This window comes from Erinaceus europaeus, chromosome 15, assembly GCF_950295315.1.
Source record: "Erinaceus europaeus chromosome 15, mEriEur2.1, whole genome shotgun sequence".
Lineage (NCBI taxonomy): Eukaryota > Metazoa > Chordata > Mammalia > Eulipotyphla > Erinaceidae > Erinaceus > Erinaceus europaeus.
The window spans coordinates 18,784,954-18,806,099 of record NC_080176.1 but is presented as its reverse complement, the minus strand read 5'-3'; the positions used below and the strand labels follow the sequence as shown (position 1 = coordinate 18,806,099).

The following is a 21,146-nucleotide window of genomic DNA, read 5'->3' as shown; positions in this document are numbered from 1 at the left end:
ATCCTTACATCAGTCCTTGAGTTTTGCGCCACCTGCGCTTAACCTGCTGCACTACCTCCCGACTCCTTTTAAACTATTTTTATTTATTACTGGATAGAGGCAGAGAGAACTTGAGAGGGAGGGGGAAGATAGAGAGGGAAAGAGACAGACACCTGCAGTCCTGCTTCACCACTCGTGAAGCTTTTCCCCTGCAGGTGGGGACTGGGCACTAGAACCCGGTTCCTTGCACTCTGTAATATGAGCCAGGTGTGCCACCGCCTGGTCTGTATCTATTATTATTATTATTTTATATTTATTTATTGATTCCCTTTTTGTTGCCCTTGTTTTTTTATTGTTGTAGTTATTGTTGTTGTTGCAGTCATTATTGGATAGGACAGAAAGAAATGGAGAGAGGAGGGGAAGATAGAGAGGAAAGACAGACAGCTGCAGACCTGCTTCACCGCCTGTGAAGCGACTCCCCTGCAGATGGGGAGCCGGGAGCTTGAACCAGGATCCTTACGCCGGTCCCTGCGCTTTGCTCCACGTGCACTTAACCCACTGCGCTACCACGCAACTCCCCATATCATTTTTTTATTTGATAGGCCAGAGAGAAATTGACAGGGAAGAGGAGAGCTAGAGAAGAAGACACTCAGACACTTGTAGACTTGCTTCACTGCCTATGAAGCATCCCCCCTGCAGGTGGGGACTGGGGAATTGAACCCAGGTCCTTGTGCATGGTGACGCTTGTGTGTGTGCGCACATGCACTCAACCAGGTGCGCCACCACCTAGCCCTCTCTTCGGTTTTTTTTTCTTTCATAATTTTTTCATATCTTTATTTGAAAGAGATAGTCAAAAAATTGAGAGGGAAGGGAGGAGGTAGAGAGGAAGAGAGAAGACATCTGCAACCCTGCTTCACCTCTCGAAAAGCTTTCCCCCTGCAGGTGGGGGCTAGGGTTTGAACCTGGATCCTTGCACGTTGTAACGTGCACTCAGCCAGTTACGCCACTAGCCAGCCTTTCTTTCTTTCTTTCTTTCTTTCTTTCTTTCTTTCTTTCTTTCTTTCTCTCTTTCTCTCTTTCTCTCTTTCTCTCTTTCTCTCTTTCTCTCTTTCTCTCTTTCTCTCTTTCTCTCTTTCTCTCTTTCTCTCTTTCTCTTTTTCATATATATATATATATGTGTGTGTGTGAGTATATATGTATGTATATATATATATCTGACTAGAGACAGAGATTGAGATAGAGAGGGAGAGAGACAGACACCTGCAGCCCTGCTTCACCACTTGTGAAACTTTCCTCTTGTAGGTGGGGGCCAGGGGCTTGAAGCTGGCTCTTGTGTACTGTAGCATGTGTGCTTAGCCAGGCCCATCCACTCCCACTCAATCTCTCTCTGTCTCATCAAATAAATGAGTAAATCAAAGCAGAAGGCAGAGAGAGAGACCCCAGCATCAAAGCTACCTTAACGTGGCAGGGCCTAGGCTCCAGCCTGCATCTCGCACATGGCAAAGCCGCGCACTGCCTGAGCGAGCGATTCCATCGCCCCTGCAGTCCAGTTTTCGCATTGCTGCCTCTGACTCTTCCCACGTTCTCCCCGCCCCACAGAGAGAGCTCCATCCCCGTGGACGTGGCTCGACAGCGGGAGCTCAAGTGGCTGGATATGTTCAGTAACTGGGAGAAGTGGCTGTCACGGCGTTTCCATAAGGTTGGAGAAGGCGGTGGGGGGTGGAGGGGTGAGCTGGGGTCAGGCTGGGCCCATGCGCTCCAGGGAAGCCCAGGCGCCTGCGAGCAAGCGAGCATCTGCTGTCCACAACGCGGTGCCCCGGGGTCGGGGAGAAGCTGTGGCGGTGGAGGGCCAGGCGGGGTCCGGCCAAGTCAGCCGTCTCCCTTTCCTGCCACTCCACCCAGGTGAAGATGCGCTGCCGGAAGGGGATCCCCTCCTCCCTCAGAGCCAAGGCCTGGCAGTACCTGTCCAACAGCAGGGAGCTTCTGGAGCAGAACCCGGGCAAGTTTGAGGTGCGTGCAGCTCTGGGTGGGGGGGCTCTGTGACCCCGTCTGTGGGCAAGGGTATGCTCAGATGAGCCCCCTGCCCCATTGCAGGAACTAGAGCGGGCTCCTGGGGACCCCAAGTGGCTGGATGTGATTGAGAAGGACCTGCACCGCCAGTTCCCATTCCATGAGATGTTCGCTGCTCGAGGGGGCCATGGGTAAGGCTGCCTGGTCACCGGGCCTGTCAAGGACTGCTGTAGGGGGCTGGGGGCCTGGGCTGGGGAGACAGGAAGCAGGACTTCTGGGGATGTGGCCCCTACTGGGCTGGAAGCTTCTGGCGGGGAGCCGATGCCTGGGACGGGGGAGGCACATTCAGGATTCAGAGGCCCACCTCCCGGACCACATGCAATTTTTTTTTTTAAGTATTTTATTTTTGAGAGAGATGCAGAGAGAAAGACACAGAGAAACACCAGAGCACTGCTCAGTTCTGGCTTATGGAGGTGTGACACCAGAGCACTGCTCAGTTCTGGCTTATGGAGGTGTGAGGGATTGAACCTGGAACTTCAGAGCCTCAGGCATGAGAGTCTCTTTGCATAACCACTATGCTATCTACCCCTGCCCAATGCTTTATTTTTTGAATAGGTGTTCTTTATTGATTCTTTAAGAATTTTCTTTAGGGGGTCTAGCGGTAGCGCAGTGGGTTAAGCACATGTGGGGCAAAGTGTAAGGACTAGCTTAAGAATCCTGGTTCAAGCCCCCTGGCTCCCCACCTGCAGAGGAGTCACTTCACAGGTGGTGAAGCAGGTCTGCAGGTATCTTTCTCTCCCCCTCTCTATCTTTCCCTCCTCTCTCCATTTCTCTGTCCTATCCAACAACAAACAACATCAACAACAACAATAATAACCACAACAAGGGCAACAAAAGGGGGGGAAAGGCCTCTAGGAGCAGTGGATTCATGGTGCAGGCACTGAGCCCCTGCAGTAACCCTAGAGGCAAAAAAATTTTTCTTTAGTTGTTCCTGGGGTTGCGCTGCTTGCTCTTGGCTAACTATTTCAGGTAGAGACAGAGGGGCACGTGCACCATAGCCCTGAAGCTTCCTCCAGTGGGGACCAGGATCAAACCTGGGTTGTGTACATGGCAGAGCAGGTACTTTATCCAGCTGAACTGTTTTGCTGGCCCTAGATTGTCTTTTTTTTTTTTTTTTCCTGCAGGGTTATCGCTGGGGCTCGGGGCCTATACTACATATCTACTGCTCATGGAGGCCATTTCCCCATTTTATTGTCCTTGTTGTTGTTATTGAATAGGGCAGAGAAATTGAGAGAGGAGGAGAAGACAGACAGCTGCAAACCTGCTTCATCAGTTGTGAAGCGACCCCTGCAGGTGGGGAGCTGGGGGCTCTAATTGGGATGCTTATGCCGGTCCTTGTACTTAGCCATGTGCGCTTAACCTGCTGTGCTACTGCCTGGCTCCCCCACCCCCTTTTTCCTGTTTTATTTATTTATTTTATCAGAGTACTGCTTAGCTCAGGTTTATGGTGGTGTGGGGGGATTGAATTTGGGACTTTGGAGCCTCAGGCAAGAGAGTCTTTTTGCATAACTATTATACTATCTACCCCTGTCCCAGATTGTCATTTTTTATCAATAAGTTCATCCTCTTGTCAAACACTTAGCAAGCCAGGTACTGTTCTCAACACAGGACAGCTGTAAGCAAGAAAGAGGCAAACGGAGTTGGGCGGTAGCGCAGTGGGATAAGCGCAGGTGGCGCGAAGTGCAAGGACTGGCATAAGGATCCCAGTTCGAGCCCCTGGCTCCCTACCTGTAATGGCATCGTTTCACAGGTGGTGAAGCAGGTCTGCAGGTGTCTGTCTTTCTCTCCCCCTCTGTCTTCCCCTCCTCTCTCCATTTCTCTCTGCCCTATCCAACAACAATGACATCAATAACAACAACAATAATAACTACAACAATAAAAACAAGGGCAACAAAAGGGAATAAGTAGATAATATATATATAAAGAGGCAAACACTTGTGCCCTTACTCCTTATATTTTATTAAGCATAGAAGGTAAGTGAGATTAAAAAAGAAAAAAAGAAAGGCTGTGGTGTATATTACAATTAAGCTTTGAATTTGAGAAAATGGACTGGAGTATGTGCATGGGGGTGGGCTTACCAATGGCCTGTGTTTTCGGAGATGATTCTGGGCTGTGAATAGACTTGGGAGATAAGGGCAGAAGCAGAGAGACCAGTTAGGTCACTATTTCCACAGCCCAGGACAGAGAAGATGCTGGGAGCCAGGATTTTAGCAGTGAGGATGGGGGATGAATTTCAAAGGCAGCGCTAAGAGGATTTGCCAGTAACTTAGATGTGAACTCTGTGTGTGTGTGTGTGTGTGTGTGTGTGTGTGTGTGTGTGTGCGCGCGCTCACTCGTGTAAGAGAGGAGGGGGTTGCAGGGGCCCGGGTAGTAGTGCAGTGGGTTAAGCGCACATGGTGCAAAGCACACACTGGTGTATTAGATCCCGGTTCGAGCCCCCAGCTCCCCACCTGCAGGGGAGCAGGGGAGTCACTTCACAGGTGGTGAAGCAGGTCTGTCTCTCCCCCTCTCTGTCTTCCCCTCTTCTCTCCATTTCTCTCTGTCCTAGCCAACAACGACACCAATAACAACAAAGATAAACAACAAGGGCAATAAAGGGGAAAAAATAACCTCCAGGAGCAGTGGATTCATAGTGCTGGCACCGAGCCCCAGCAATAACCCTGGAGGCAAAAAAAAAAAAAAAAAAAAAGGAGGGGGTTGAGAATAGCTCTTTTCTTTTGGCCTGAGTAACCTGAAGGAAAATGTTGTTGCTATATAATGATAGGGACAGGAACTTTGTCTGGGAGTGAGGGGAAAGTCTGATATACAGGAGGGGCCATAGTGCACCAGGTTAAGCACACATAATACGAAGTGCAAGGATCCCGGTTGGAGCCCCAGCTCCCCACCTGTGGGGGGCTCACTTTCCAAATGAAGCAGGTCTGCAGGTGTGTCTGTCCTTCTTTCTCTCCTCTATCTCCTCCCCCCTCAATGAATCTAGGCACTGAGCCCCAGTGATAGCCCCAGAGGCAAAAAGAAAAAAAAATAGGAAGAAGAAGAAAAAGTTTGAAACAGCTATTGGATAGCCTAACAAAGGTGTCAGAAAACTGGATATATTATGTTATAGGCAAGGCTAGATTTCGGGGAGAAGTTGAAGTAGAAACGGAGAGTGATCAGTCTCAGGCTATGGAGACAGCATAATGGTTTTGCTAAAATCTTACTTGTCTGAGGCTATGTGGCCCTAGGTTCAACCCCCCAGCACCAGCATAAATCAGACATGAGCAGAGCTCTGACTATAAATAAATAAGTTATCAGCCTCTAAGTGGGACAGACTCGCACCCATGGGGTAGAGTGAGATCATCAAGACAGTGAAGACATGAAAGGAAGCTGTTCAAAGATCAGAGCCCCACTGCTTCAGCATTTCAAGAAGGGGAAGATAAGATGCAGAAGAGCCGGTAGCAGGGACTGGGCAGCTGGCGTGATGGGTTCTGCAAAAGGCTTTTTTTTTTTTTTTTTTTGCTAATTTCCCCCCTTTAATTTCTTTTTTTAAATATTTATTTATTTTCCCTTTTGTTGCCCTTTTTATTGTTGTTGTTATTGATGTCGTCGTTAGATAGAACAGAGAAATGGAGAGAGGAGGGGGAGAGAAAGACACCTGCAGACCTGCTTCACGGCTTGTGAAGCAACTCCTCTACAGGTGGGGAGCCGGGGCTCGAACCGGAATCCTTATGCCAGACCTTGCACTTTATGCCACGTGCACTTAACCCTCTGCGCTACCGCCCGACTCCCATTTTTTCCCCTTTTTTTAAAAAAAAAAATTATTTATTCTCTTTTGTTGCTCTTGTTGCTTTATTGTTGTAGTTATTGATATAATTGTTGTTGGCTAGGACAAAGAGAAATGGAGAGAGGAGGGGAAGACAGAGAGGGAGAGAAAAATGGACACCTGCAGACCTGCTTCACCGCCTGTGAAGTGACTCCCCTGCAGGTGGGGAGCCGGGGGCTCAAATCGGGATCCTTACGCTGGTCCTTGCGCTTTGTGCCACCTGTGGTACCGCCGGACTCCCCTCTCCCTCCCCCCCCACTTTTTTTTTTTTTTTAACCAGAGCACTGCTCAACTCTGGCTTATGGTGTTGTGGGGGGTTGAACCTAAGCCTCAGAGCCTCAGAGAGTCTCTTTGCATAACCACTATGTTATCTACCCCCTGCCCTCTTTCTCTGCTTTCTTTCTGAGTCTCCATTAGAATAAATGTAATGAGGGAGAGAGAGAGGCAGGACACATGGAAGGAAAGTTGAGAAGAGGCATCAGGGGTCAGCGGGAGGAGATGCTGCGGATAAGCCTGGCAAGAGCAAATGTGCTCACTGATCTTCGAGCCACCAGGTGCCCTTGTTAAAAACAGTGCTGGGCCTGGGTGCTGGTGTGCCTGGTTGAGCACACATGTTACAGTGAGCAAGGGCAAAGGTTCAAGTCCCTGGTCTCCACCTGCAGGGGGAAAGCTTCACAAAATGGTGAAGCAGTGCTGCAGGTGTCTCTGTCTCTCTTCCTTGCTGTGTTCTCCATCCCTCTCATTTTCTTTTAAATTTTATTTATTTATTTATTTATTTATTATTTATTTATTTATTTTTGCCTCCAGGGTTATTGCTGGGGCTCAGTGCCTGCACCATGAATCCACTGCTCCTGGAGGCCATTTTTTTTTTCCCTTTTTGTTGCCCTTGTTGTTGCAGCCTTGTTGTGGTTATTGTTATTGTTGATGTCATTCATTGTTGGATAGGACAGAGAGAAATGGAGAGAGGAGGGGGAGAGAAATACAGACATCTGCAGACCTGCTTCACCGCCTGTGAAGCGGGAGAGCCGGGGGCTTGAACCGGGATCCTTATGGCAGTCCTTGTGCTTTGTACCCTGTGCACTTAACCCGCTGCGCTACCGCTTAACCCCCCATCCCTCTCATTTTCTGTCTCTATCCAATAAATAAATGAAGAAAGCAAAAACAGTTCTATGTAAAGCAGGAGGTTAAAAGGCTGCCAGGAGAACAAGAGGAAAGGAGATGAAGACGGTGAGTTTGCGCTCTGGAGTTTTGCTGAACAGGAAAGAACAGAAAAGAGTCTGTTAATTTGGAGGAGAGAATGGAGTTAAGCTAGAGGAAATAACAGGTGTTGGGATGTCTCCAGTATGTGTGTGGGAGAAAGAGAGAGGGAGAAAGAAAGAAACACTGCAGCAGCGACGGGAAGGTGGCTGGCATCTTGTGCCCAGGCAGAAAGGGTGCTGGCCAGGACCACAGATGTGTTAGCTCCAGCAGCAGGCAGGTGGGTGAGCGCAGTGTGGGAGCTGGTGGAAGTTACATGTCTGTTTAATGTGTAGAAGGGAGAATAACTTGTATTCAAAACCTGTCGCTTCACGGATATGCTGTCTGTCACAGAGGAGAAAGATAGGAAGTTAATAAGATAGAACCCAGATGAAGCTCACACTCGAGTGAGCGTCCTTGGGGTCATTGGGAGCACGTGTGACGGACTGGACGCAGGGAGGTCTGGGAAGCCATTACAGCAGTGCCCGCCTGTTTGGGGGTGAGGTTGGTAGCAAACCTCTTGTACACTGGGTTCTCCTATGCAGACATGCCTGTGAGGAAGTTTGGTTTATGAGTTAGACACAGGAAGAGATGAGCAGCACAAAATAATGATAAAAATAGAAAAGTTATCACAAGGTATTGCAATGAAAGATTGCTAAGTATGCTTTCTTAAATTATCTTACAGTACATCATATTTATGAAAGGTTTTTTTTGTTGTGTATATATATATATTTTTTTAGTTTCTTTTTTTTTTTAGTACTTTTTTTTATTGGGGAGTTAATGTTTTACATTCAACAGTAAGTACAATAGTTTGTACATGCATAACATTCCCCAGATTTCCATATAACAATACAACCCCCACTAGGTCCTCTGAATCCTTCTTGGACCTGTATTCTCCCCACCCACCCACCCCAGAGTCTTTTACTTTGGTGCAATACGCCAATTCCATTTCAGGTTTTACTTCTGTTTTATTTTCTGATCTTGTTTTTCAACTTTGGCCTGAGAGTGAGATCATCCCATATTCATCCTTCTGTTTCTGACTTATTTCACTCAACATGATTTTTTCAAGGTCCATCCAAGATCGGCTGAAAACGGTGAAGTCACCATTTTTTTACAGCTGAGTAGTATTCCATTGTGTATATAGACCACAACTTGCTCAGCCACTCATCTGTTGTTGGACACCTGGGTTGCTTCCAGGTTTTGGCTATTACAAATTGTGCTGCCCAGAACATATGTGTACACAGATCTTTTAGGATGGATATGTTGGGTTCCTTAGGATATATGCCCAGGAGAGGAATTGCAGGGTCATAGGGTAGGTCCATTTCTAGCCTTCTGAGAGTTCTCCAGACTGTTCTCCATAGAGGTTGGACCAATTGACATTCCCACCAGCAGTGTAGGAGGGTTCCTTTGACCCCACACCCTCTCCAGCATTTGCTGCTGTTACCTTTTCTGATGTATGACATTCTCACAGGAGTGAAGTGATATCTCGTTGTTGTCTTTATTTGTATTTCTCTGACAATCAGAGACTTGGAGCATTTTTTCATGTGTTTCTCGGCCTTTTGGATCTCTTCTGTGGTGAATATACTGTCCAAGTCCTCCCCCCGTTTTTGGATGGGGTTATTTGTTGTTTTGTTGTTGAGTTTGGCAAGCTCTTTATATATGTTGGTTATTAAACTCTTGTCTGATGTATGGCATGTAAAGATCTTCTCCCATTCTGTGAGGGGTCTCTTGGTTTGGGTAGTGGTTTCTTTAGCTGTGCAGAAGCTTTTTAATTTGATGTAGTCCCATAGGTTTATGCTTGCCTTAGTCTTCTTTGTAATTGGATTCGTTTCATTGAAGATGTCTTTAAAATTTATGTGGAAAAGAGTTCTGCCAATATTTTCCTCTAAGTATCTGATAGTTAGTGGTCTAACATCCAAGTTCTTGATCCACTTGGAATTTACTTTTGTATTTGGTGAAATACAGTGATTCAGTTTCATTCTTGTGCATGTTTCAACCCATTGTTTCCAACACCATTTGTTGAAGAATCTCTGCTTTCCCCATTTAATAGTCTGAGCCCCTTTGTCAAAGATTAGATGTCCATAGGTGTGTGGGGTGTATTTTTTTAATATTTATTTACTTTGCCTTTTGTTGCCCTTGTTTTTTTCTTATTGTTGTAGTTATTGTTGATGTCTTCTTTGTTGGTTGGATAGGACAGAGAAATGGAGAGAGGAGGGGAAGACAGAGAGGGAGAGAGAAAGCTAGACACCTGCAGACCTGCTTCACCGCTGAGCTGGGGGCTCGAACCGGAATTCTTATGCTGGTCCTTGTGCTTTGCGCGACCTGTGCTTAACTCGCTGTGCTACCGCCTGACTCCCAGGAAGTTTTTTTTAAAAAAAGATTTTTTAATATTATTCCCTTTTTGTTGCCCTTGCTTTATTGTTGTGGTTATTATTATTGTTACTGATGTCCTCGTTGTTGGATAGGACAGAGAGAAATGAAGAGAGGAGGGATAGATAGAGAGGGGGAGAGAAAGATAGACACCTGCAGACCTGCTTCACTGCTTGTAAAGCGACTCCCCTGCAGGTGGGGAGCCAGGGGCTCGAACCGGGATCCTTATGCTGGTCCTTGTGCTTGGCGCCACCTGCGCTTAACCCATTGCACTACTGCCCAGCTCCCCCCAATTTTTTTTTTCTTACATTGAGGGGGTTAATGCTTTACAGTGCAGCCATTGACAAGCGTATCATTTCATTACGTACCAGGCCTCAAAAGTTTTATTTATTTTTATTTTTACCAGAGCACTGCTCAGCTCTGGTTTATGGTGGTGTGTGGGATTGAACCTGGGACTTTGGAGCCTCAGGCATGAAGTCTCTTTGTATAACCATGACGCTATCTGCCCTCACCCCATTAAAGTTTTCCCCCCCCCCCAGCCCTTTGCTTTGGTGCAATATTAATTATTTTCTCTCTTTTTAAATTTAATTTTAACTTTATTTTATTTAATAGAACAGAGAAATTGAGAGGGAGGGGAAGTAGAGAGAGATACACAGAGATACCTGCAGCACTTTTCGACCACTCATGAAGCTTTCCCCCTGCAGGTGGGGACCAGGGGCTTGAACCTGGGTCCTTGTACATAATGATATGTGCACCACCCGGTTCCTGATTTATTATTATTTAAGATTTTATTTATCAGTGAGAAAGACAGTTGAAAAGAGAGAAAGAACCAGACATTCCTCTGGTACATGTTCTGCCAGGAATTGAACTCAGGACCTCATACTTGAGAGTCCAAAATTTTATCCATTGTGTCACCTCCTGGGCCACTATTATTTTTTTTTAAATGAGAGCACTGCTTAGCTCTGGCTTATGGTGGAGCCTGGGACCTTTGGTGCCTCGGGCATTAACATCGTTTGCAGAACCACTATGCCCTCTCCCTATCCCTTATTATTTTTTGTCATCAGAGTCCACTTTCTCAGACAGAGAGAAAGAAAGTTATCACAGCACTCATGCCTCCTCCAGTCAGTGGGGGCTGAGCTGGAACCTTGATCACATGATGGCAGAGCAGAACACTATCTAGTTGAGCGATTTTGCTGGCCCTCACTTCATTGTCCCCACCCCCAATTATTTATTTTTAGATATTTATTTATTTTCCCTTTTGTTGCCCTGTTTTTTATTGTTGTAGTTATTATTGCTGTTATTATTGATGTTGTCGTTGTTAGGACAGAAAGAAATGGAGAGAGGAGGGGGAGAGAAAGATAGACACCTGCAGACCTGCTTCACCACCTGTGAAGCGACTCCCCTGCAGGTGGGGAGCCGGGGGCTCGAACTGGCATCCTTACGCCGGTTCTTGTGCTTCATGCCACATGCGTGTAATCCGCTGCGCTACCGCCCGACTCCCTCCCAATTATTTTTTAAAGATTTATTAATGGGGAGGGGGACCAGTGCATCATTTTAGCACATGTGATATCAGGGATTGGACTCAGGATACCATGCTCGAGAGTATAGTGGCTTTATACATTGCCCTGTCTCCCAAACTTTTTTTCCAGAGTACTGCTCTGCTTCGGTTTACGGTGGTGCTCGGGATTGAACCTGGGAGCCTCAGGCATGAAAGTTGTTTGGCGTAACCATTAAGCTGTCTCTCTGGCCCCTTTTTATTAAAACAAACTATATAATACTATGAACCAGAGAATCACCCCGGCATATGGGAAGCTGGGCATCAAACTCATGCTTGAGAGCCCAATGCTTTATCCTCTGTGTCACCCGAATCACTCTTTCTTCTCCTCTTTATTTTTTGTTTTTATTTTTTACTGGAGCACTGCTGAGCTCTGACTTACGGTGGTATTGAGGGTTAAACCTGGGAGCTTTGCATAGCCATTGTGCTCTCTCTCCAGCCCTTACTTATTCTTGTGAGACAAACACGCAGAGAAAGAAAGTGACCAAAAAGGATTAGTGAACTCTGGCACATAGAGATGCTGGGAATTGAAGCTGGGACCTTCTGGGACCTCAGGCATGTACTTGGGGTGCATAGCCTCTACTCGTCTCGTCTCCCTAGACCCTTGTTCTTGAACTACAGTTGATTGAGGGTAACTGAATCTGCAGATGAGGGTACTTGCTTTTTGTGGGTAAGAACTGAAGGTCAGAGCAGAGAAAGTAGCTGTGGAGGTGGAGATGGCGGGGTGGGGTGTAGGGGTGGGGGCCAGGGGTGGGAGTAGATGCTGTTGAAACTGAGGCTGTGATTAAGACTCAGATTAGTTATGGGGAAGAAGGGAATGCTCTCTGTTCCAGACTCTTGGAAACAGAGTTGGCAGTCAGCTGAGGTCAAGAACAAACACCTCATCACAGACCCCTGCAAGCGTCAACCCGGCTTTGACCTAGCACGTTATGATTGGGCCCTCCTCAATGGCTATCGAACAGGCCATGGCCGGTGCGCCGCTGTGTTCCATCGCTGGGGAGCCAGAGACGACCCGAACTGCCCCTGCGGCTACAGACAGACTGACCCACATAGTCAACGACTGCCACCTCTCCAGATTCAAAGGAGGTCTCGAAACTTTGCATCAGGCTCAACCTGACGCTGTTAACTGGCTACGGAAGAAGGGCAAACGCTAGAAGAAGAATGGAATGCTCTCTGCATCTTTCTCCTTTCTTCCTCCCTCCCTTCCTTCCTTCCTTCTTTCCCTCCTTCCTTATTTTTGCCTCCAGGGTTATCACTGGGGCTCGGTGTCTGCATGAATCCACTGCTCCTGGAGGCCATTATTTCCCATTTTGCCACGCTTGTTGTAGTTGTTATTGTTATTGTTGTCATAGCTGTTGTTGTTGGATAGGACAGAGAGAAATCAAGAGAGGAGGGGAAGACAGAGGAGGAAAGAAAGATAAGACACCTGCAGACCTGCTTCACTGCTTGTGAAGTGACCCCCCTGCAGGGGGGAGCTGGGGGCTCGAACCGGGATCCTTATTCTCTTGCACTTCTTTTTTTTTTTTTTTTTTTTTATAAAATTTTTTTTTAATATTTATTTTATTTATTTATTCCCTTTTGTTGCCCTTGTTGTTTTTTATTGTTGTAGTTATTATTGTTGTTGTTGTTGGATAGGACAGAGAGAAATGGAGAGAGGAGGGGAAGACAGAGAGGAGGAGAGAAAGACAGACACCTGCAGACCTGCTTCACCGCCTGTGAAGCGACTCCCCTGCAGGTGGGGAGCCGGGGTTCGAACCGGGATCCTTATGCCAGTCCTTGTGCTTTGCGCCACCTGCGCTTAACCCGCTGCGCTACAGCCCGACTCCCTCTCTTGCACTTCTTGCCATGTGCGCTTAACCTGCTGCACTACCACCTAGCCCCTCTTTCTTTCTTTTTTGTCATCACTGGGGCTTAATTGCTGAAGACTTTCTCTCATAGAAAAGGTAGCAACCCAGGGCGGGCAGTAGCACAGTGGGTTAAGTGCACGTGGTGCGAAGCCCAAGGACCAGTGAAAGGATCCTGGTTCAAGAACCGGCTCTCCACCTGCAGGGAGTGTCGCTTCCCAAGTGGTGACAGGGCTGCAGGTATCTCTTTCTCCCGCTCTCTGTCTTGCCCTCCTCTCTCAATTTCTGTCCTATCCAATAACAACAAGGGCAAGAAGAGAAAAGAAAAGTAAGAAAGGTAGCAACCCCCCACATCACTATAAGTCAGAACTGAACAGTGCTGTGGTTTAAAAAAAAAAAAAGGTAGAGACAAACAGAGAGAAAGATACTACAGCAGGGAAATTGCCATCAAGACAGTAGGGGCCAGGACTCGAACCTGGGTCATGTGCATGACAAAGCGAGTGCACTGCGTCCTGGTCTGTCTCCTGAAATGGGGCTTAGTACATGGAATTTCCTTCCTAGCAACAGCGACAAGACAGGTGGACTCAGCGCAGAAATTTTTTTATTTAAAATTTTTTTTTAAAGACTTTATTTCTGAGAAAGATAGGAGAGAGAAAGAACCAGACATCACTCTGGCACATGTGCTGCCGCTGGGGATCAAACTCGGGACCTCCTGCTTGAGAGTCCAAAGCTTTATCACTGCGCCACCTCCCAGACCACTTTTAAATATTTCTTTATTTAATGAGAGATCAAACCTTCACTTTAGTGTTTGTAGTCCTGGGGATCGAACCAGTGGCCTCATGTATGCATGTCCTGCATTTTCCTTTCTGCACTAAGCCACCTCCCTGTCTTCCAGACATCTCACTTATATTTTCCCAGAGTGCTGCTCAGTTCTGGCTTATGGTGGTACAGGGATTTGAATCTGGGACTTTGAAGCCTTAGCCATGAAAGTCTCTTTGCATAGCCATTATGCTATCTATTTCTGCTCTTTAATTTAATTTACTTTTTCATGTTTTAAATTTTATTTGATAGGACAGAAAAATTGAAGGGGGGGGCTGGGTGGTGGTGCACCTGGTTGAACGCATATGCTGTAATGCACAAGGACCTGAGTTCGGTCCCCTGATCCCTACCTGCATGGGGCAAGCTTTGCAAGTGTTGAATCAGAACTGAAGTTATCTCTCTCTCTCTCTCTCTCTCTCTCCCCCTCTCCCCCTCTCTGTCTCCTCCTTCCCTCTTGATTTCTGGTTATCTCCATTCAATAAATAAATATAATTAAGGAAAGCAGGCCAAGTGGTGGCGCACCTGGTCGAGTGCACGTTACAATGCGTAAGGACCCTGGTCCCCACCTACAGGGAGAAAGCTTTGCAAGTGGTGAAGTGGGGCTGTAGGTGTCTCTTTATCTCTCTCTCCCTCTACCCTCTCAATTTCTTTTTTTTTTTTAGTGTCTTTTTTTATTGCTGTTGTAGTTATTGATGTCATCGTTGTTGGATAGGACAGAAAGAAATGGAGAGAGGAGAGGAAGACGGGGAGAGAAAGATAGATATCTGCCGACCTGCTTCACCGCATATGAAGGGACTCCCCTGCAGGCGGGGAGCTGGGGGCTCGAACTGGGATCCTTGTGCTAGTCCTTGCGCTTAGCACCACATGCGCTTAACTTGCTACGCTACTGCCCGACTCCCCCCTCAATTTCTGACCGTCTCTGTCCAATAAATAAATATGATAAAAAAAGATAATTAAGAAAAAGAGAAGTTGAAAGGGGAGCTAGGGAGAAAGAGACACCTGCAGACCTGCTTCACTACTTATGACTCTTTCACTATGGGTGAGACTGGGGGCTTGAACCTGAGTCTTTGCACACGCGCACTGAACTGAGTGCACCACTGCCTGGCCCTCAAGTTTTATTTTGGATGTGAACCTAGAGAAAGGTCTCAGGCACGGGTGGCTTACTGAACTCCCACCACGAACCAGCACTGGGGCAGCTGAGCAAGTCCAAAGACACAGACGGGGCCTTCTGCCCTGGGGAAGCCCACCCTCCCCTCAGCCATCCAGACAGCCTCACTGAGGACTGGCGCTGCAGGGAGTGGAGCAGATAAAGGGGGAGAGAGCACGGCCCGTGTGGGAGCCAGGGGACTGGAACAGGCGCGGGTGGAAGGCTGCAGCTGGAACCCTCAGATTCGGCTTTGAGTCTGGGGCAGGACTGTGTGGGTGGGTGGCAGCAGAGCTCTGAGACTCCCCGGGGACTGGCCCCTGGGGTCTGGGCGGGAGCTAGCAGGTGCGCAGAGCCCTCGGCACCTGCAGCTGCCATCTTTCCCGGTGCCCTCAGACAGCAGGACCTGTACCGCATCCTGAAGGCCTACACCATCTACCGGCCGGACGAGGGCTACTGCCAGGCCCAGGCGCCCGTGGCCGCGGTGCTGCTCATGCACATGCCTGCCGAGGTCAGTGCACAGTCTGGGCTGGGGTGGCGGTGGGAGCTTGGCTGCAGCCCCTCCCAGTTTCTCAGGCCCTGTTCCTCCCTTTGTCCTTATCCCCAGCAAGCCTTTTGGTGCCTGGTGCAGATCTGTGACAAGTACCTCCCGGGCTACTACAGTGCAGGGCTGGTGAGTGGTTGGGGTTGGGCATCACTAAATTTGCCCCACAGCTGGGCTGCCGGGAGGGCCTGTCCTGCCAGAGCCTGCTCTGCCTCTTCTCATGCCCCCTGTCCCCCCGCCCCTAGGAGGCCATCCAGCTGGACGGGGAGATCTTCTTCATGCTGCTGCGTCGGATCTCCCCGTTGGCGCACCGGCACCTGCGGCGACAGCGCATCGACCCCGTGCTGTACATGACCGAGTGGTTCATGTGCATCTTCGCCCGCACGCTGCCCTGGGCTTCGGTCCTCCGCGTCTGGGACATGTTCTTCTGCGAAGGTACCTTTGAGCCATTCACGCCAGGTGGGGGGCCGAGTGGAGGGCCACCCTGTGTCTGTCACACAGCACTTCTGGGGCTTAGGTCTCATTGAAAAGTTTAGGGGCTTGGGAAACTGAGGCCGGGTTTTCACTGTGCTGTCGACCCAGAGCCTGGAGCTTGTTGTGTTGCTCATTCCTTGTCCCCTTTTTACATTTTTTAATCCCCCCTTTTTTATTTTAACGCATCACCAGAGCTTCTCTGCCCCAGGATGACTTTTTCAGATATATGTAAGATTGTCAGAAAAGTCATGACACATTTTTGCAGAGAAAAACGGGAAAATGGAAAAAAATGTCAAGACTTTTTCGACATCCCAGTATATTGAGAGAGAGACAGGGAGATAGGGACAGAGTGGAAGAGACTGCAGCAGCAAAGCTTCCTCAGCGCAGTAGTGGCTGGACTCGAACCTGGGTTGCACAGATGGCAGAGCAGTGCACTGTGAGCTCTTTTGCCTCCTTTTTTGTTATTGTGAGGCTCTGCCTCTCCCCACACCATTTTCAGATAGAGACTGGGGTTGAGGGTGGGGTAGGAAGACAGAACACCACAGCTAACCCCAGTGTAGTGAGGGCTGGGCTTGAACCTGGGTTGTGCATGTGGCAAAGCAGGCACCCTCCATGGGAGCTGTCTTGCCAAGCCCTTTTTAAAATACTGTATTTATTCATTTATTAGGTAGAGACAGACAGAACCTGAGCAGGAAGGGGGAGCTAAAGACCAAAAAAGAGAGATACCTGCAGCACTGCTTCACTGGTTATAAAACTCTCCCTCTGTGGGTGGGGACCAGGGCCTTGAACCCAGGTTCTTGTGCATGATGCTATGTACACTCAGCCAAATGTGCCACCACCCAGCTCCACCTTATTTTTGAAGAAGTCACTAAACTGCTCCAGCATACACAGTGCTGAGGATTGAACCCAGGACTCACGCCCGTAAACCCTGCTCTCTGCCTACTAGTTACTTACTTCCCTTTTCATTACGTTAGAATAATAATAGTACCCAGAGTTTCATTCAGCCATGTGTGAAGTCATGGCTCAAACCCTGACTTGATGCCTGCAAGCCCAGCGCTCTGCCCACTGCGCCCCCTCCTGGAGGCTTTAGGACAGGCTGGGGGCCCAGCTTCCAGGTCCGGCCTCCCACACGCCCTCTCCTGGACTCGCAGGTGTGAAGGTCATCTTCCGCGTGGCGCTGGTGCTACTGCGGCACACGCTGGGCTCGGTGGAGAAGCTGCGTGCCTGCCAGGGCATGTACGAGACCATGGAGCAGCTGCGCAACCTGCCCCAGCAGTGCATGCAGGAGGACTTCCTGATGCAGGAGGTAGGCCCCGCCGGCCCTGCCCTCCCCGCTGTGGCCATCCCCACCCATGGCTCCATTCTGGTCCCCGCTTCTTCTCCGGCCAGGTGACCACCCTCCAGGTGACAGAAGCAACCATCGAGCGAGAGAACGCAGCCCAGATCAAGAAGTGGCGGGAGACCCGAGGGGAGTTGCAGTACCGGCCCTCGCGCCGGCTTCACGGCTCCCGGGCCATCCACGAGGAGCGACGGCGCCAGCAGCCCCCCCTGGGCCCTTCCTCCAGTCTCCTCAGTCTCCCTGGCCTCAAGAGCCGGGGCTCCCGGGCAGGTGGAGGGGCCCCCTCTCCGCCCCCACCCGTCCGCAGGGCCAGCGCTGGACCTGTCCCCGGGGCCGTGGTCACCTCCGAGGGACTGCACCCATCCCTTCCTTCGCCAACTGGCAACAGCACCCCGCTTGGCTCTAGCAAGGAGACTCGCAAGCAGGAGAAGGAGCGGCAGAAACAGGAGAAGGAGCGGGAGAAGGAGCGGGAAAAACAGGAGAAGGAGAGGGAGAAGGAGCGGCAGAAACAGGAGAAGGAACAGGAGAAGCAGGAGAAGGAGCGGCAGAGGTGGGAGAAGGAGCAGGAGAAGGAGCAGCAGAAGCTGGAGAAGGAGCGGCAGAAGCAGGAGAAGAAGGCGCATGGCAAGAAGGCCTCCCTGCGCCGGAAGGCTGATGGGCTGTCGGCCCCCTCAGAGGGCGGGGACCGGGCTGCAGCCTCGGAGGCCCGGCAGGACGCTTACTTCTGACCTCTGCCCTGGGGCTGGACTGCATGGCCCCCTCTTTGTCCCGATGCCAGGAGCAGGCCTGGCCTCTGGGGTACCCCAGCTCCCTGCCCCAGTGTGCACGGGCAGCTGGGGCCCGCCCCTCCTGGTAGGCCCAGAGGGGTCTCAGTCACTCCTGTCCCGTGCCCCTCTGGGGGACGGGGAGGTTCCTTCCCAGGTGCTGTCCTGACAGGCCTTTTGTCACCAGAGAGGTGACACTGGGCTGCGGGAGACAGCGGGTTTTGGATTCTTCCAATCCAGCCGCTCCTCTTCTGTGTAAGGAGGAGTGAGCTGGGTCCTTCCCCGTGAAGTGGAATGAGGTTCCTTTTGCCCTCCTTCAGCCCTACTTGTCTCCCACTTCCTGGCCTGGGGTGGGGGCAGGAAGGGGGCACAAGGCTGGCCTCAGTCTACTTCTGGACAGCTCCGTTGTAATTATGTACAGAGGACACAGTTGGCTTGGGGTGGGGGTGCTGACTGTCTTCTGTTGTCTGATTCTCCCACAGTGTTCTAGTTTATTTAAGGGGACACGCACTGGAGCAGGAAATGTCCCCCACCCCAGCTGTCCCCCCTCCTCACCCTCCTCCCTCTGTATTCTCAGGCCTTTCCTGCTTTGTCTCACCAGCATCCCCACCTTTCGCCTCGTCCCCTCCCATCGATCTGGCCCCCCAGATCTGGACAAGGGGTCTTCCCTTGTGCTCCAGGGGTGGAACCCAATGTTTACATTCTCTTCTGTCTCCGCCTCCCCACCCCCACCCCCCAATTTGCGCTTCAAAGAACCTGCTATTGAACCTGGGCCTGTCTCCTGCCTGTTATTTGATGGAGGGGAGTTACAGTCAGGCTGAGGGGTGAGGGAGGGAGCCAGGATCCCCGCCCCAGTGAAACATTAGGCTAGTAGGTCCTTTTTGGTCGGGTTCATCTCAAGTCACTCAGCAGCACAGAGTGGTTGAGTCCCTGCTCCCCTTCTGCCTGGGATCTGCTGCTCTCACTGTCACTGGCCTCCTGGGGTCCCCTCTGCACCCCCTGCAGCGCCTGGATCTCCTTCCCATAGCGCTCGTGCAGTTCCTGGAAACTGGAGGGGGTAGTGAAGGTGGCTAGGAAGTCTTCAGGAGGCGAGCTGGGCTCTTGCCCGGCTGCCTGGCATAGCTCCCGGTACTGGGCTTCCAGTGGGGACAGCAGCGCAGCGAGCTGCCTCCAGCTTGCCCCGGCCAGTGCCCCCAGCCAGGCTCCCAGCTCCTCCTGGTTTTCTGCTGCCAGCTTATAAGACCGGCCACCTTCTGTGCCATCTGCTCTGGGCGTCAGGATGGTAAAGGCGTAGGGTTCCGTGGCCCCAAGGCGCTGCTCCACCTGGCAGTTCTCCAACAGGATGAGGCCCAAAGGGGTGTGGTCTGCTTGGTGCTCCAGATAGAAGAGAAGGTTCCCCCGGAGGATGAACCAGCGGCGCTGGTAGCTGGTGTTCCGGGTCCCCTTCTTCAGCAAGATGCCCTCCTGGTCGGGAGCCTGTGCCCTGTATCCTCGGAAGAAACTGAGCACTGACTTCCTGTTCAGTTTCATGGCAGCCCTGGTCTGAGAGGACACTGGGGACAGAAGAGAGGAGGGGTGAACTCTCTGGTTACCCTGGGCACCCCCATACTGCCACCCTGCAGCTCGGGCAGGATCAGGCTTCTCAGGTTCTCCCCACTGCCTCCCAGCCTCAGCATTGCCCTCTGGTTGGGTTCCAGACCCAGGGCTGCCCCTCTGCTTTCCCAAGCTGGGGCCTTACCTGCCGCTGTGGTTCCACGCAAAGGTGCTGCTCCTTTCCCCAGGCCTCCCTGAGGTCAGAGCACAAGGAGTTCTGGCCTGGGCACCAGGTGCAGGTGTCACTGCCACCTCTGGCCAGGCTCTTCCTACCTCTGAAACCAGGAACTGGCCCTGGGGCCAGACTTGGGGCAAATGATAATCTTCTGGGTCCTAGAGGGAGCTGGGTTTGACCATTGCCCCTGTGCAGCCAGAGGCTTCCCCTCCGAGAGCACAGCTACTCCCCCCCTTGCTACCAGGGTTTATTGCTGGAGCTTGGTGCCTGCACGATAAACCCACTCCTCCTAGTGACCATTTTCTACTCCCCCTTTTATATGATAGGACAGAAATTGAAAGGACATAGAGGGTGACACCTGCAGCAACCAGGTGCACCACCACCCAACCCCCAAAGGCAGACAGATTTCTCCTCTGCAGGTGGGAGTGGTGGCCTGAACCTGAGCCCTTGAGCATGGTAATGTGTGTGCAGGACTGGGGTGGATGTTGGATTCTGTGAGTGGAAAGGCAGGACCGCATACATGTATCTCCCAGCTTTATTTAGTCAGCTATCAAGGGCATTTACATGGATTCCTTATTTTGCCTATGGTGAGCAGTTCCGGTTGTAAACATTGGGGTGCCTACACCCTTTGACAGCAGTACTTTCTTTTAGACTGCATAGGCAGCCCTCTACTTACTGCCTCATGGGTCTGTGCTAAAAAGTCCCTCTGGGTCTCAGAGTTAACGTGATGAAGTTACAGTATGTGGAATCTGAAGTCTTTAGCTAGGAGCAACTTCACTTTCCTCCAAAGAGATGAAGTAGAGAAATCGAACCAACTCGGCACAGTGTAAGACCCAGGAGTACAACTGGGTCACTTTCCTTTTTTATTTCCTTTCTTTTTCTCTCCACCTCCCCACCCCTCCCCCCCATCTGTACTTTCCTTTCTGGAAGCCAAGATTATTTTTTCCCCTTCTACTTTGAGAGGACGGAGGAAAAATTAGGGGAGAGACAGGGAGAAAGACAACAGCAGACCTGCTCACCAGCAGGTGGAGCAGGGGCTCGAACCCGGTCCTTGCACACTGTGTGTGCGCTCAACTGGTTGTGCCACTGCCCAGGCCCCGAGGGGTGAGCGCCCTCTGGCCTGGCTTTCACTGCGGTACTCGGGCTCCTTTAAGCAGCCACCAATTCACGTCTTCTCTCGAGCCTCGACTGAAGTTTGAGGGAGTGGAAGTCCCTTCCGGCTGTCCCTGTCCCATGATCACGGTCCCCCTTTCTCGCCACGGGCGCCGCACCTGGCGTACGTCACTTCTGGAAGGGGGAGCGGTCTTCTCCGCCACTCACCGCGCACTTCCGCCCGCTAGCCTAGCCGGTCTCCAAACCCGAGTGAAGCCACTTCCGGTCTTCGCCAGCGCCTTGCTCCGTTCTCTTCCGGGTGCTGCGGCCGTGCCCCGGATGTGACCCT

At 50.6% G+C, this 21,146-nt stretch overlaps 2 protein-coding genes and 1 long non-coding RNA gene across 4 annotated transcripts in view; 2 read left to right on the top strand and 1 right to left on the bottom strand.

Annotated features, from left to right (window-relative positions):
- TBC1D10B (TBC1 domain family member 10B) overlaps positions 1 to 18,709 on the top strand; it is a 27,204-nt gene extending 8,495 nt beyond the window's left edge. The window contains exons 2-9 of the mRNA XM_060173046.1: positions 1,579 to 1,678; positions 1,882 to 1,989; positions 2,074 to 2,180; positions 15,213 to 15,327; positions 15,424 to 15,489; positions 15,606 to 15,795; positions 16,986 to 17,140; positions 17,224 to 18,709. Coding sequence (XP_060029029.1) covers positions 1,579 to 1,678; positions 1,882 to 1,989; positions 2,074 to 2,180; positions 15,213 to 15,327; positions 15,424 to 15,489; positions 15,606 to 15,795; positions 16,986 to 17,140; positions 17,224 to 17,901 — 1,519 coding nt within the window. The 3' untranslated portion in view covers positions 17,902 to 18,709. The remainder of the gene's footprint in view (positions 1 to 1,578; positions 1,679 to 1,881; positions 1,990 to 2,073; positions 2,181 to 15,212; positions 15,328 to 15,423; positions 15,490 to 15,605; positions 15,796 to 16,985; positions 17,141 to 17,223) is intronic.
- Positions 1 to 21,146, top strand: part of LOC132533109 (uncharacterized) — a 162,832-nt gene that overhangs the window by 88,950 nt on the left and 52,736 nt on the right. The gene's annotated exons all lie outside the window — the stretch shown is intronic.
- LOC103125396 (sesquipedalian-1-like) lies at positions 18,712 to 21,053 on the bottom strand. Of its 2 annotated transcripts, none has more exons than XM_016193903.2 (2): positions 21,026 to 21,053; positions 18,712 to 19,490 (listed from the first exon to the last, which is right to left on the bottom strand). In XM_016193903.2, exon 2 carries the CDS (start codon positions 19,465 to 19,467, stop codon positions 18,829 to 18,831), a length of 639 nt encoding a protein of 212 aa, XP_016049389.1. In that variant the 5' UTR covers positions 19,468 to 19,490; positions 21,026 to 21,053; the 3' UTR covers positions 18,712 to 18,828. The 2 variants fall into 2 exon arrangements, with proteins under 2 accessions (XP_016049389.1, XP_007536240.1); XM_007536178.3 differs by lacking the exon at positions 21,026 to 21,053 and adding an exon at positions 19,676 to 19,824.

Bases quoted from the DNA above. Each gene is read 5' to 3' on its own strand.
- LOC103125396 (XM_016193903.2), bottom strand. From the start codon at position 19,467: ATGAAACTGAACAGGAAGTCAGTGCTCAGTTTCTTCCGAGGATACAGG.